The sequence below is a fragment of the Podarcis melisellensis genome (genome assembly GCF_964234715.1).
Source record: "Podarcis melisellensis genome assembly, chromosome: 6".
NCBI classification, from domain to species: Eukaryota; Metazoa; Chordata; class Lepidosauria; order Squamata; family Lacertidae; genus Podarcis; species Podarcis melisellensis.
The window spans coordinates 29370705-29386608 of NC_138538.1; the positions used below are offsets into that span (position 1 = coordinate 29370705).

The window sequence follows — 15904 nt, forward strand, 5'->3', positions numbered from 1 at the left end:
TCTCCTTCTCACCCTGAGCATGCCCCACACCTTCTCCAAATCTGCTCCAGATGGCTGGGGGGGACGGACCCTAGAACATGGGGGAACAATTAACATTGGATACAACCATGTGGCAAGGTGAGGTGATCACCTCAGGCGGCAGGATCCACAAGAGCAGCAGATCCCCTTCACGGTGTAGATTTTCACTCTCCTTCCTTGGAGGGGAGAGGGGTTATCTAATCCAAACCCCTGCAATGTAGGAATCTCAACTAAAGCATCAAAGACAGGTGACCACCCAACCTCTGTTTACAAACCTCCAATGAATAAGAATCCACCACCGCCTGAGGAAGTCCATTCCACTGTTCAACATCTCTTACTGTCAGAAAGTTCTTTCTGATATTTCATCAGAATCTCCTTTCTTGTAACTTGAGGTCATTGGTTCAAGTCCTAACCCCCAGAGCAGGACAATCCCAACGGCAATGAATCTCAACAGCAAAGCATTCTGGTCTTAAGAGTGAGGCCTACAGAGCCTCTTCTGTCACCAATTGGCATTCCCTAACACCAGGCAGAGCTCGCTGAGAAAGCTTTGAAGAACCAAGTAATTACAGAAGTGAGCTAAAGATTCTAGTATCATGTCCCAGAGCCGCAATCAGAAACTGAAGTTTTTAAGAATAATGTTAAGATACCCATCGGTTCCTGGTAATATATTAAATGTGAACATTTATGTGTGCTGGCTTTAATACTTCAAAAATGAGGTTGTGAATCAGGCCACAGGCTCTTTTTTTGTGCTAGGAAGCTGCCCACATTATGCATTTAAAACCTAAAGCCAAAATTGCTTGTGTTAGTCAAGGTTACAGGATATCGCAGAGAGGTTCTAATATAGAGAGAATAGTTGAATACTGTTATTTTCTTAATGCCAGGGGAGTCTATTGCATATCTTCCAATAACTATACAGGCAACAGTGAACATTTTTGTCAGAGAACCTTCTACCTTGCCGAGAAATGTAGTAATTTTATTTTTATTATACCAGTTTTTAAAACTGCTCTCCATCACATGAGATTCCTAAGGGAAATTTTAAGGATTCCAGGGCAAGTCTCATCATAAGGGGAGTGTCCAAGCCGAGCTTGTTTGGTTCTGATGCAATCAAAACAGATGCAACAAGTTATTCTCTTTTCTCCTTCTTGAAATGCAAAATAATTTCTTCCTCTTGTGCCCTTGCGACAAGACAAGCTGCTAGGTCTCATCTCAACACACATGCCGGACAGTCATCATTAATGAAGGAAAAGGGTAAAATTCTATGATGTTTGGCATGGTTTGGGGTAGCACAATTTTGTTGTTCCTTGCCAACTTCCAGTGGTGAATGTAAATTCAAACCAGTTGGTGTGTTGCTGGTTTTTTGTGGGGGGTTTTTGTGAGTGCAGATTTACTTATGGAAGAATTCCGTGAGGCTCAAAAGTCTGCACCGATATTGATCCCATAAGTAATAACACTATACAGTACCTGTATTTTTCAAACAGCCCTGGCTCATACTCCTTACATTAAGGTAAAGGGACCTCTGACCATTTGGTCCAGTCGTGGCCGACTCTGGGGTTGCGGCGCTCATCTCGCTTTATTGGCCGAGGGAGCCGGCGTACAGCCTCCAGGTCATGTGGCCAGCATGACTAAGCTGCGTCTGGCGAACCAGAGCAGCACATGGAAACGCCATTCACCTTCCCGCTGGAGCAGTACCTATTTATCTACTTGCACTTTGATGTGCTTTCGAACTGCTAGGTTGGCAGGAGCAGGGACTGAGCAACGGGAGCTCACCCCATCGCAGGGATTCGAACCGCCGACCTTCTGATCAGCAAGTCCTAGGCTCTGTGGTTTAACCCACAGCGCCACCCACATCCCCCACTCATTACATAGGGACACTCTAAAAACAGGCCCCAAATAATGTTGACAAAAGCCTACCTCGTGGTTTACGAAGTTAGAACTCTCTGAAAGGACACAAACACACACAGCCTGAATGCACAGCAAAGAATTTAGAAGTAGCTTCTTTCAGCCATGTATAGTTGTGGTTGAGACTAAGGATATATATTTTTAAAGGCCTTAAAAGCAATTGAATGTCATCTTGCAAATATCAGCCTGGAGAAAAATGTTATGAACAAGTCATTGTACACCCCTAGGATTTTTATTTTTAAAAAGAGGCTCCAAATGAATATGCCACATTCATTACAATGAGAACATGAGTGCGGGCTGTTCAATTAAATCTCATAAAGGAGGGGAGGAAGAAACTTAAGAGAGTTAGCAAAGGTAAAATAATGTTCATTAAAAACAGAAAAACAACCTGGAAAATCCTTTGTATTCAACTTCGCACTCGTACATCATAATGTTCCAGTAAAAGCCCATTTTCCCTTGAGATAATAAAAGAATTGAATTTTTCCTTATCGGTCATCTATTTTTCTAGCTATAGCTATTACTCCCTCTCTGCAGTTGCTAGGCAACAAGAAATATTAATAGCAGCTTTTATTAGCTTAGCTTTAGCAGCAGAGTACCAGAATGAGAAAATGGAAAACATAAATGTGTTACATAAATCTTTCAACCTTTCAGGGTTTGTGTTAGTCTCTGTTTTCATAATGATTTATTGAAGTGATGGTTCATTTATGAGAAAAAGGAGTGTGAAATAAGAAAACGGAACATTACCCTGAAGGACTGTTTGAAAATAAATAATTATAGGAGGTGAAGAAAAGCTGTTTAAAACCATTTCTCTGAGTTTTATAAAATTTAAAAAGACATATTTCTTTCATTTATTGCCTTTGAGAAAAACACTAGCAAAGGATTGAAAACAGGCCTCCGATTAATACGAAAAAAGGCATCACATGTGATTGTATTTTGATTATTCCTCACCATGGACTTATATCAGGGAATTTAGTTTTTAAATAGAGACCCATTAATGAGCAGAATTTCAAGCAAGTCATAACCAAACGCATAAAGATTCTATTCAAATGGAAGGGAGCTGACTACTGCCTTCATGGGAATTTGAGATGCTTCAAACTCCTGAACACTTTTCAAATTGCTTGCTTGTCCCCATGTCAACAATGTCTGCCGTTACGTCTGAAATGCTCCAATATTTACCTCTGTTTATTTTTGTAAGGCTGCTAATTTGGAATTCAATTTGTTTTGCAGCTTGATTTGAGTGGCTTTATGCTTTGCTTTATTGCGGCAGTCGCCAGCAATAGAGGCCTGGGAAGTGTACTGCTATATTTAAATGCTAATTTATTTCTCATTGCACTTCACAGGTGTTTTTAAACATTATAACTCAGGGAAGCAGCAACGTTTTGGTTTCTGCAGAAAGATGAGAATTGTTGTCAATGCTGCCTGGATGTTGTTCTTGGGATGTTCCGGTTTATTTTTTAATTTCGAAACACCAGGAAAATGTAAAAAAAAAACATAGTAAGTAATGTGCCAAATTTTAAAAATGAGCATCGTAATAAATTGCTATTTACAACAAAAATATCCTAGGCACTGTACAATGATAGGGGTGGACACAATTCCTTGCCAACCAGCTCATAATTTTAAGGAAAATGAAACAAGAGAAGAGGGGACAGGGGATTTGTTTACATGTGGCAGCTGTCACAGACACTGCTTAAAAATCGCCACAGTCTGATTCTTAACAAGCAGTAAGGTAGCCCTATGCAGCTGCACATGGACTGAACACCACCACAAATGTCTGAAAGGTCAGGTCTGTGACAGCAATCTAATGCACGTGAATGGCTTAAAACATGATAGCAACTCAGTGGCTTCTCTGTTGTCCAATAACATGCAAACTAGCCCTCTTCCCTGGGGAAGATATAATGCCAATGACAATTTTCTGATCAGAAATTACCCCTGAGGTTCCTTCCCACTATACCTCTCTCACCCTGGGTTGGGAGATAAGTGTGACCTTCGTGAACCATGGCTTTGTTTCTGGAGTTCAGAAGGCCCTTCAACCAGGGTTCACAGTGATCCAATGTAGGCCAGCATTGAGGGTGAAATCACAAGAGAGTGGCAGGAGACCTTCATCATGTGACTATCTTCAGATAGTTCTACCTTTGAGCGCTGCTAGTTCACATAGAGGCATAAAATACTTAGATGTGAATTGGTCTATATTTCACCCACACTGTTCAGCTGCCATTTTCCAATGATAGTGACACCATGATACTTTGGGGAACATGGCTGCTTGCTCCTACTAGGTGGAATCTAGGTACATGCAACCCGAGTGACATCATCTGTATGCTTCTCTCTACATTGGCTGAGGCTATGCTAGTGATGGACAGGTGTTTGAATAGGGTAGTGAAATGAAGGCTAATAAACTGAAGTTAAATCCTGACAAGATAAAGGCACTGTGGATGCCATGCCCGGGAACTAGCTGCATAGCCTGTTCCAGATGTGGTTCATAATATGAGGGTACTCTCCAATCCAATGGTCACTATGGGCTCAGGTGGCCTCAGAGGCATGGAGTGCCTTTTTCAACTTTGGCTTTTTCACCAGTAATTATTGTTCCTGGGCAAGGATAGTATGACCACAGTGACCCATGGTCTGGTTACCTCCCAAATGGACTACTATAAAGAGCAGTGTGTGGAGCTTTCCTTGAAGACAACACAGAGCTATTGTGGCAGAATACAGAATTTTAACCCAGTACAGTCTGATGGAATCATATCACACTGTTTCTTTTGCTGTTGTTAACATTACACTGACTCTAAAGGAATCACACTGTTTGTCTATTTGCTTCTAAGGTGAATTTAAGATGTTGGTGCTTACGTTTAAAGTCCTAAACAGCCCAAAATACTTAAAAGGAGCAACCTGTCCCTATTCTAGACTATTCTAGAATGAGGAGGTTCTTCTCCATGATCCACCAGGCTAGAGTCTTCTCTGTGGCGGCACCCTGACTGTAGAATGCCCTCCCAAATATGACTGGTGCTTACATTGTTACAGCACCAGGTTAAAAATTATTTATTTACCCACATATTGTAAATTGATGGTTATATAGCAATCTGTTGTTTTCACCTCCCTTGACTTATTCCGAGTGGTGTATTTTATTATTTTAGCATTGTTCATTTTATTATTTGATTTATGGGGAGATTGTGTGTGTGTGTGTGTGTGTATAGTGCAAAGCAATAGATGAAATATAGAATAATCTCCTGAATTATTAAAGCCCATTAGTAGCAACATTGTAATCCTGAGTTCTACTCCCCACTCTTAATGGATGATTCACGTTACCTTTTACAAAAGTAGGATGACTCTAATGATTTATTCCTCTGCTTGGATTCATGAGTGAAAGCATAGTGTAGCATGGACGGTACAATCCCTAACAAATCCATTAGCACTAGGAATCTTTGCTGTCTAAATGGTTTTGCTTGGGTTTGGGCAACATGGCTCAAAAAATTGCTGTTACAGACATGTTATTCTCTCCCAGTCTGAATTCTCGATCTAATATTACTGTTCTGCCTTATAGAGATGTGAGGGTGAGCCATATAGTTTTTATGTATCAGTTGTGCTATGGATATGATCAACAACAAAAAAGTGATGTAAAAATTTAACATGCTAACTCCTGTGTCTTAGAGGGACAGCTGAACACGTCTTTTACTTGGAAGTAAGTATGCCAAGTTAGTTCTAATGAGAAATCTCCAAGGGAGACATTATCTTTATAATCATATTATTGTGACAAGGCCTGAAATGTAACCAAGGTAATACTGATTTGTGAACCCAGCACTTTCGTATGTTAAGCAAAATGCAAATAATGGACAGAGAAAATCTGCAGTGAGGTCAAAATGGAAAGCGTGTCCCCAGTGTACATGGGTGTCCCTGTCAAAGTTTCAATGAATGTAGCATTTTGATCCACATTCAAATCCAACAGTAGAAATCCAAGAAACTCCATGAGTCTCACTGACAATAGTCAAAAGAAAGGTGACTGGCAAGAGCTACAAGTTTTTCCATCAGATGTCAGTCTGCATATCAATATTATGATTTGCACCAAGATCAAACCCTTAAAAGGATCTCAGGTAGTGTAACTGGCAGAAAGGACTCTGCTACAGGCCTTGGAGAGGTACTGTGTCAAAACATGCAGGACTGGTCTGATTATTATATGGTAAGTCCATATGGTTGGAAAGGCTAAGTGATGCCATTGCTCTGAATCTTGCCACACAGTCTGCCAGCTGCTTCCCACTTCCCTTTCTTCAAAGAGCTGTCCCCACCAATGCAGACCCATTATTTGAAAAGCAACGAAAATTTCAGAGGCTTTCATTGACATATGTGGATTTCTCAGCAGTTGCAGGTGTTTGAAATTGATTGCTTCAGAATCTTGTATGGGGGAAGTGAGAAAGACTCCCACAGCCACTAGTTTTCTATTGAATCCATCAATGGACAAATAGGATGAGCATAGGTGTGGGCTGTGCTGAGGTGCAGGGTTCACTGTTCAGAGAAGGTGCCCCCACCTGATTCCCTGCACCTCTCCTTTCAAGCCACAGCCCATCCCATTCAGCTGAGTCCTCGTTCCTTGGGGGAGCCTTTTCAGGGAGCACAGGGTCTGCCGGGCAGAAGAGGCAGGAAATTCAGCTTCTACCTACCCTTTTCTGCAGGCATATCTCTGATCAAAAATTAAAATCAGATTAAATCATGTGTTTACCAAAAACACAATACCAGAAGGTCTTGCAAAATCTTGCAACATTAAAGAAGAATACCAGGTTTCAGTTTTATGTGCCTCTGGGGATTTATACCTGTAGGGTAGCCACCAGGAATGTTTCTCTATGAGCTCTTTTAGTCTGCCTTTCACTGTTACAGCATGAACACAGGAGTATGTGCATAGAATTCTGTTGTGCTCATGGGTTCTCTAAATAGGGCCACTGCCTCAAGACCAGCTTGGCCCACTATTGAGCATGACAGGAAAGCTGTTTGCACCACACTGAACGTTCTCTCATTCCGGCTGCAATCTGTCTTTTGTTTCTGACAAATGAATGTATTTCCAAATTCCCTTCTGAAAACCCATTTCTTGTTGACAGCTCTTTAACCCAGTCTGCTCAATAGATGCTCCCCACCACCTCGCCTTTCGCACAGTCTGTCTCTCAGTGCTGCTTCAAGTTCCTCGCCAAGATGCTAAAAGATCTCCCTGCTGTATCAGTGCTAAAGATAACGCTCTGATGATATTATTCCTGTGAAATGAACAGCTAGAAAGTGCTCAGCAACCTTCTGGAGGCTTATATCTCTCTGTGTACTATGAAGGGGCTAGGGAAGGGGCGGGGGCGGGGGGGGGCTGCCTGCTCAACTGAAAAATAAAAGCAATCCATCACATTGGTATGAAGTTTGCTTTTTTTCTTGCCCCGTTTTGTTAGTTACCCCTTCTTTTACCCACCCTCATATTTCTTATCCTCCATTCCTTACTTATTTCCAACTCATTCTTCAATGCCTAGAAGATCTAACAAGGCTTCACCCTTTCCCCAACCAACTCCCAGTTTTAAGTCTTCTACCAGGGCAACTGAGGCTATTTCCATCTCAAAACCAGGCCAGAAATCAGAATGGAACAGATTCAATTCATCAGTCTCATCGAAAAACTGCCTGGAGTTGAAATGCTACCACCCACTCTGAAACCAACTCAATAATGGTTAACTGGCCACTAGGTGAAGGTCATCCAAAACAGTGAGTCCAAGCCAGATTTCTTCAATAAAGGGTTAACTAATGCCTCTTTCAAAATGGACAGATTTTTCAGGCAACTCTTCCACCCAGTCTGAGATATTCTCAGCATCTACAACCTCTCCCCACCCTCACACCAAACAATGAGAAGATGGAGTCCAGGGCAGGACATATTGCTAACCAGTGGCGTAGGAAGGGGGGTGCGGTGGGTGGGTGTGGGCCGCCCTGGGTGTCATCACTGAGGGGGGTTACAAAATGGCAAAAATATGTGTTTTTAAAATAATAATAAAAATTGGGCTCATGACACTAGGTGAGGTTGGGGGCACAGGGCGCCACACCGTGGAGCCTGCAGATTGCCTGAGCCACGCATCTCTCCTGAGGGGAAGGCAGCGGGCAGACTGCTTACAAGCTCCATGCCGCTTTTTCAAGCAGCCCACGCCTTAGCTACCCTACAGCTGGGGGAGAGACTGTGGAGAGGCTCCACACAGTGCACCCTGCCTTGGCTCACCCCGCTCCCATGGGCAGTTTGCCCCACCTCCGGCGGCAAGACACACGTGTCGCACCGGGCACCTGAGCGGCTAACTATGCCGTTGTTGCTAACCATATAAAGTATTAGTAAAAGTCAAGCAATGCCTGATCAAAGGAAGCATTTAAATCGGTGGGACATATTTCCATGTATCATGTTTATGATGGACTTCTGTCAGCCTTGAACTGTGGCTGAATATTCTGCCTTCTTAATTCTGCACAAGCTAATAGCTTCTTAACACTGACTCAACTGCATGCTTCCTGTGCCTACTTATTTATTTATTTACATTAGTTTATTTATTTTCTTCCATTTACGTCTTCATGGGACCCAAGGAAGCTTACAAGGAGTTTCTAGGCAGGCACCCATCCAAGCTGTGACCAGACCCAAACCTTCAGCAAGGTGATTGCTTGGTGTGCCTTCAGACCATACCCTGTTTCTTTGACAAAGCAAACCGGTTCCTAACACTCATCAGATCCAGTAGTACACTGGCTTCCTCAGCCTCGGCCCTCCAGATGTTTTTGGCCTACAACTCCCATGATCCCTAGCTAGCAGGACCAATGGTCAAGGATGATGGGAATTGTAGTCTCAAAACATCTGGAGGGCCAAGGTTGAGGAAGCCTGCAGTAGTAGCATCACTACTACTACTCACAGCTGCTTCCCACAGAGACCATTTGTCTACATGGCTGTAAAACATTTAGCATGGCATAGTTTCTAGTGTAGCATGTGAGGCTGTTCATAAAAAAATAAAACATGTGTGGGCTCAAAATAGCCTCCTTGTCTCTGCAACAGAATCCTACATCAGCTAGACCCTAAGAAGAGAAAGGAACACATCAACATCTGTGGTTATACCTCAACTGGTAAATTTCCTCCTCACTTTGTTCTTTCATAATGAGAACGTGGTGTATGCAGGTTATTTATAGAACCAAAGTTTATTTTATAACCAATGCAGCAGGATGTGGTCTAACTATTGGCCACACTCCCTTTGCTTTAGCGAAGAGAACATTAACTTTTTTCATATCTCACAATCAGTGGGGATGAAAGGAGAAAACACTTGACAGGTGCAGAGAGGGCAGAAAAAAGGGAGTATGTAGAACCTTTAGTCTTCTAATGGAGTTTGAAAGTTTCAAACTCAAAAAAGCATTTCATCAAGTCATTCAGCAAAATATGCATTGGGCGCAATCCATCAAGTACTGTGGCTACATATTGTCCAGTAACTTAGCTTAGGGTTTATATGGGACCAGACACAACGTCAACCGAAGTGAGTTGGGGGGATGGAGTCACAACAATAGTGCTTTGTGAATCCAATGAATCCACTGGATACTTAAAAATACAATCCTATGTTTGTTTACTCAGAAATAATTCCAACTTTATTCACTGTAGCTTTCTTGCAGATATATGTTTGTAGGGTTGCAACTTTGATTTAGCCATGAAATCACAGTCCTACAGAGGCTTATTTGAATCGTTAATTTCTTATACTTGGACAAGCTTTGGTCAGTCACTGGAACTCAGTGGCTCCAACAAACAAAGATCACAACTGAATATCTAAAAGCAGTACAATTTTCAGTTCTGAGGAAGTACCCATGACCCTGATACTGAGCTACTAAAAGTTTGTCAGTTTCTTCCAAGCCATAGTTAAGCTTCCTTGATCATGTCATAACATGGTGTTTGGATTGAGCCACTGCCTTACTCTGCATTTCAGATGTTTTCCTTATGTGCTGCTAACTCTAAAGCAGAAAGCAGTAGTTCTGTTACAGGATACCGATATTTCATTGAGATTTTTTTCCTCTATTATTATAAGGAGAAGAAGTTGTGACTTTCTATATATTTTAACAACAACAAGTTTTGTTCTGCTTTGTGCACTTCTAACTGCTTTCGCTTTCTGTCACTAGACAAAAAAAAACCTAAGAATAATACTGATTATCTAGTAATCGGAAGCGGTAACTCTTAACATCATGAAAAACAGACATCATGAAACGAAAATGGAGGTTAAGATTAATTCTCTGCATATGGGTATGTTAAATTAAACATCACTGCACATATGCATGGAATTAAAAGCTCCATTTCTGAAAACACTTACCACATGCTGCAAATAGTTACTCCTGTGCAGTCCCATGGACCTCAGTGGAAGGCAATCTAATGACTAAAGCAACAGGGTTGGGAGTTAGGGGAAACAAAGAATCCATTCCATGCTTTGCCAGTGAATCATTTATTCATTTATGTATTTGTTCCCCAGCCCTTCCTACGTTTAGGGCCACTAGAGTCACATGGGCTCTCGCTGTCCTGAGAATTAGTTATTCATCTGTATACAGTGTTCTGAAGATTCCTTGGATAAGAGGCAGTAATGAGCAGCTGCACTTGATCTCCTTATTTAAAAACATGACCGTACAAGATAATACCCTCTTGTTGATCCTAACTGATAACATATATTTGTGGGTGTAGTTTTTGTGTCAAATCACATTGGGACTGGGGGAGAATTCCGAGTACAGGAATAAATTTCGATCACCTTGTCTTTGTCTCCTAAACTTCTAGCAATTAAGAAATTTCTCTTGCACTAAAAATATAAACCAGCATAATATTAGTATAACAAATGCTAGCAAAGTCTGGACAGAGACAGAGAGTACAGCACAAATTACCCTAAACAAAAAGGGATTGCCAGTTAACAGTCTAGGAATACCGTCTGTCACAAAAGGAGAGAGCAGCTACTGTTTCTCTTGCTATTCTCATCACCCTGCTTCTTTGCCCACCCACAATGTGACAGAACAAAACTCTTTCTTGTTTCTTGTTTCACTAGGCAAAAGGGGAAGGTGGCTACAAGATGTGGGTGGGTTGGGGGAGCATGGTAGAAGAAACCTTGGCTGCATCCTCCTTCTCAACTATGGGGCTGTCAAAAGAGTCATGAAGTTCCCCTGGGTTGCAACCTGGCAACTCTACAAACAGAAACACACCAAGAGTTCTTCTACCTTTGGTTTGGATTGGTTATATGTGAGGTTTGGCCAGTGGCGTAGCATGGGTTGTCAGCACCCGGGGCAAGGCAAGTAATTTGCACCCCCTAACCCGTGGATTTGCGCCCCCTAACCCTAACCCCCAGATGTTGCGCCCGGTGCGGCTGGCCCCCCCTGCACCCCCCACGCTACGCCACTGGGTTTGGCACAACAACATGTGCTTTTCTATGCTTTGGTTCACACCATCCAGCTTTTATATATTATATTTTAAAAACATATACACATGCCTTTTGGGGTATGTTCTGTGTATTTAATACTGACGTTTCTTATACCTGACTTGGGAAAATAGATTTTGACATATTGAACACTTTAGGATCTTTTGAGCAAGGGATTGGGCAACAATAAAATGGAGACAGTTCACTTCATTGTGGCATTGCACAAAGAATTAGGGTCTGGCAGGTATAAGCTGTTAACAGAGACAAACTTTGGAACCTGTTTCTTCTGCCCATAGGATTTCATTCTCCCTCCTGTGCATGCAGACCTTTCATTAATGCCAGTTGAAAACTGCAATGTATTTAACTGGGATAGATGCTATCAAGGCATGAACATACGGCAGAGGTACCGGGAGTACATGTCAATGGAAAATAATGCCTGACTCGCTGGGACAGGAGAGGGCCTGAAGATCATTTTAATGGCAAATGGAAACTCGAATGTCTGACAAAAAGGTAGAAATGTTTATAATTTTGGCTTAAAACAGAAAGACAATTCACTTCCTCAGTGGCCTTTTTGCTGCTCAGAGCCTTGGGGATATATCATGCTTCCAGAGGCCTTCATTTAAAGTGAAACACCCTCCGTTGAGAAATGGATGAGAAACTCGTGACTTCTCCAGATTTTTCCTTTCTTTTCGTTTTTCATTTTCATTACAAGGGGGAAACAAATCTTAATATCCCTATTCTACGCTTACAGCACACTAAGCCCTCTTCTTATCTTCCTGCAGCTCAGTCCTGATTTATTGTCATGATGCTGCATTTGTAAAACAGAACCATAAAGTAAAGAAGAGAACATTTCCCAAGGACTACTCTAAAATAAATTATTTCAGATGTGTAGAAGCTGCTTAATAAATCCCGCTATTCTTGTTTCTTTGGGTATTTTAGAAACTGATTTATAAGTGCAATATCTCCTCTCAAAAATGAGACAATCAACGCAGGATAAAATTATCATGTTATGAAAATAGGGGTCAGGCATTGGGGCTGCACTTTAAATTAAACTGAGGGGGGAAATATCTTTCATATGAAATTGACTCTTTTGTCTCAGAAATGAATGTTTTAATCAACTCGGCTGAAGAGGAGCCCTAAAAGTAACGTTTGATTTCATACAAGGTGCCTGTTGGTTTTGAGACAGCCACGACAAGGAGAGGGATAAGGTGAATCCCCTCATATTAAACACACACAATAAAACATCCACCACAAATTTAGGGGATGGTGGTGAGAGGGTGGGGCTGAGCTTCCTCCACTTCCTGCACTATTGTCTCCTATAACGTCTACTTGCTTTCCAGAGTCTGAGCCCACACCAGAAAAATCAATTGGTTTTTAGATAAGAGGCTTGTATAATTGCCATTATATTAACTGAGCAAAAACTGTTACATCTGTATCCCACCTTTCCTCTAAAAAACAATGTTATCCTCACAAAGGGCTGGTTCAGGTTTACCACCAAACCATCATCTGCATTACCCAAAACTTCAGCTCTAAGCCATGATTTGTGTTACAGATATACAGGCAAACCATGGTTTATGTAGTTTCCCTCTTCCCCTCCCACTTTCCTTGACAATCACAGGATGCCAACCGAATGACAACCTCCAAAGGCAAAGCAACAGCCCAAACGATGGTTTACTGATTTACATGTAACAACCCAACCACCATTTGCCCGAATTATGGGTTGACAAAGAGTTTCAAACCATGGTTTCAAGTTTGGGATTGGCAACAACCCACAAACAATGGTTTGTCAAACGGTAATGATTCAAGCATCACAAACCACTGTTTGGCTTTGCGGAGCACGGTTTATAACATTATGTTTGAACCATCTCATAAAGTAATTATATAGGAAATTCGGCTGAGAGATAAGTGATTTATCCAAAGCCAAACAGTAAACTTCATAGTCTGGTAGGACTTTGAACTTTCCACATTGAAGCCCAATACTGAAGCCACTACACTAAAAAATATTGTTGGAAAGATGGGATATAAATGTTTAAACAAATAAAATGATGCATCCAAGGAAGCTAATGATGAAGGAAATAATGCATAGTTATCTAATAAAACTGCACAGTAATATCCATACTGCACATGAAACTGTAACTGAAATTAAGGCAACGTGGATTTTTTTTATTTTCAATTTTTTGCTTCCCATTACAAATTCACCTTTGCTCTGTGCAAACACTTTAGACATTCTCTCCCAGATCTAGCTTTTACACACTTAAGGATTCCACCCCCTTCTACTATTTTATGCAAAAGAGTATTATAGACCTTTTAAAGTAACACAATAAAAGGTAATAATTTAAACAATTCTGCATATGCAACAGGCTAGCAGACTGGAGGCCAGACTCTGTTCCTCAAGCAGGGTTTCCATCAGTTTAAATGTATTATTTGTTTACTTACTTATTTGTCTATCCTGCCTTTCCCTTATAAAATTGACTCAGTGGAAGCTGGTGGTTTGAAAGGGGGACTAATGGGCAGCTAATTTGACTTTTCTCATTGATGACTTTCTTGTCTTTCTTTCTACTTTTCTACCTTTCCTCCTTCTACCTTTTTCTGCCTCCTAGGCTGACCGTACATCAGGGATGGAGGAGAACCATGCAATAGACAATCATTTACAGGAAAAGCAAGTTACTCTTTGCTTGGGCCCATGGAGGCTCATCCATGTAGCACCAAACCATGGTTTGGGCATTACATGTGAACACTGCCTCTGTCACTGAGATTAGGTACAAAAAGTGGACATGGTCAGGAGAAACCCCAATTTTGCTTCAGCCAGTTAGGTGTTACCAAATGAGAGATGACAGAATGAGTGCATGAGTTTTCCTGCCTAGACTGCTTCCCTCTTCCATATCCTTGTGTAAACAAAAGGTGAGCTAGAGGAAAAGATCAAGGACAGACTCTCTCAAAAGGGGTTTTTTATATAAAAAAATTAAGCTATATGGATGATCACAGACATAAAGCTTGGTGGGTCTAACACTGGGCATTTACTTTAACGTACAGAGATGTTCACTTCCCCAAGCATAAAGTAATGTGGATGGATGTGGTGGTATTTATATTTCCACTAAACATATCAACAAAGCAATGAATGGGAGACTGTGGAAGATCTCTCCCTGTTTCTACAGATCAAGCCACAGCACACAAGAAGAATAAAGCACGTACATGCAAGTCCCTAAAGGCCCAAATCAATATGTATGGCATTATATACACAAAGAGTGAAACATAAAACCACCACATGAATACATCTTAGTCATTAGCAGGGCTTAATAAAAAAAAAGCAAGAGAATTTCAAGCCAAAAAAGTGAATAGAAAAGAATTATGAGCGTGACCAAATTGCTATAAAGGAGTCAACTGTAGAACTTTCAGTTCTGGTATCTAGTTCCCTAAGGTTGAAAAATGATTGGTGGTAACTCACTTTATTCGATTCCCCTGTAAGTCATGCTTACCCATGAATGTGCTTCTAAATTCAGTCTTTTCATAATGAAAAATAAGTGATACAAAACAGGGAAAGAAAGTGTATTTTTAGTAGGCCAGCAGAATCGAAAGGCTCAATTATATAATGCAGGTTATTAACATATACCACAAGACTCTGCCTACAAATAAGCATTTTTATTCTGCATAGTCAAGAGTATTATGAATTCTAAAGCTATCAATTCAGAAGGAGAAGCTGACCTAGTAAAAGCTATTCCACGTATTTCATGACCTGGAACCAGCCTAACAGGACTTCAGGTACCAACAGGATGCTAATAGCACACACCCAAGGTGTAAAATGAAACACAAGTAGAAAAGGAAAGGTTACTTACAGTAGGTAGCTGACTAGAAAGAAGGTGTCCATCTTGGCTCAACATGTTAGATACCATAATGGCTGGGAGGTCCATATTCTGGTAGGAGTATGCTGGTATCAGGCTATTTGGAGGGAGACTGTGGCACAGTGAATGATATCCAGTTTCATGATCCACCAAGTGAAGGAGGGAAGGGTCCGGGAGGTTAGGAGGAGTAATAGGAGGGATTTCATAATCTTCATTATTCTCATTCTGACCATTGTATGTCTAAAACAAAATTGAAAAAAGACATTCTTATAAAGCAGATCTCGCATTACATTTATCCAAAGCCTTAACTGATAGCCGCAGTTATACAGTCTGCCTACCTTCTGCAAAAGCTATTTTAAGAGCACAAATAATTTGAATGAACTCTTTACATGAATACATTTATTTTTTTAAAAAACCACAACATACAAGAATAGAGAATTTGTGTGGTACAGGGCAAACTCACACATTGCCTATTTACAGGATAGTAAGTCTCACGGAATTATTGTCAAGTAAGCATGAAGAGAACTACAGCCTAAAAAGAAGAAATGTGTGTAGAGGGAGAAAACTTCTTATAAAAGAATGCAAAACACTACAGGCACATTCATTCACAACCAGTCAGATGACAGTAAGGCCGGTTTGGTGATATATCTATGCTTTACATTTTGAAAATTGAGCTGGTATTGCACCACTGGAATCCTCATGGTAATACAAATGCACTTTAGGGAACGAATACTGAAGGAAGTTGTGGCAAGGGAACAA

General features: G+C 41.1%; 1 protein-coding gene and 1 long non-coding RNA gene across 10 annotated transcripts in view; one reads left to right on the plus strand and one right to left on the minus strand.

Annotated features, from left to right (window-relative positions):
- Window positions 1–7175, plus strand: part of LOC309373274 — a 104315-nt gene extending 97140 nt beyond the window's left edge. The window contains exons 2-4 of the long non-coding RNA XR_014169930.1: window positions 1010–1140; window positions 3258–3411; window positions 6996–7175. This is a non-coding gene — a long non-coding RNA (uncharacterized lncRNA). The remainder of the gene's footprint in view (window positions 1–1009; window positions 1141–3257; window positions 3412–6995) is intronic.
- Window positions 1–15904, minus strand: part of TOX2 (TOX high mobility group box family member 2) — a 251651-nt gene that overhangs the window by 82524 nt on the left and 153223 nt on the right. For 6 of the 9 annotated variants that reach the window (XM_081916974.1, XM_081916970.1, XM_081916975.1 and 3 more), the window contains exons 3-4: window positions 15140–15385; window positions 10227–10289 (exon numbers count right to left, since the gene is read on the minus strand). In XM_081916974.1, the coding sequence (XP_081773100.1) occupies window positions 10227–10289; window positions 15140–15385 (309 nt within the window). The remainder of the gene's footprint in view (window positions 1–10226; window positions 10290–15139; window positions 15386–15904) is intronic. The other 3 variants (XM_081916973.1, XM_081916976.1, XM_081916972.1) reach the window with 1 other exon arrangement.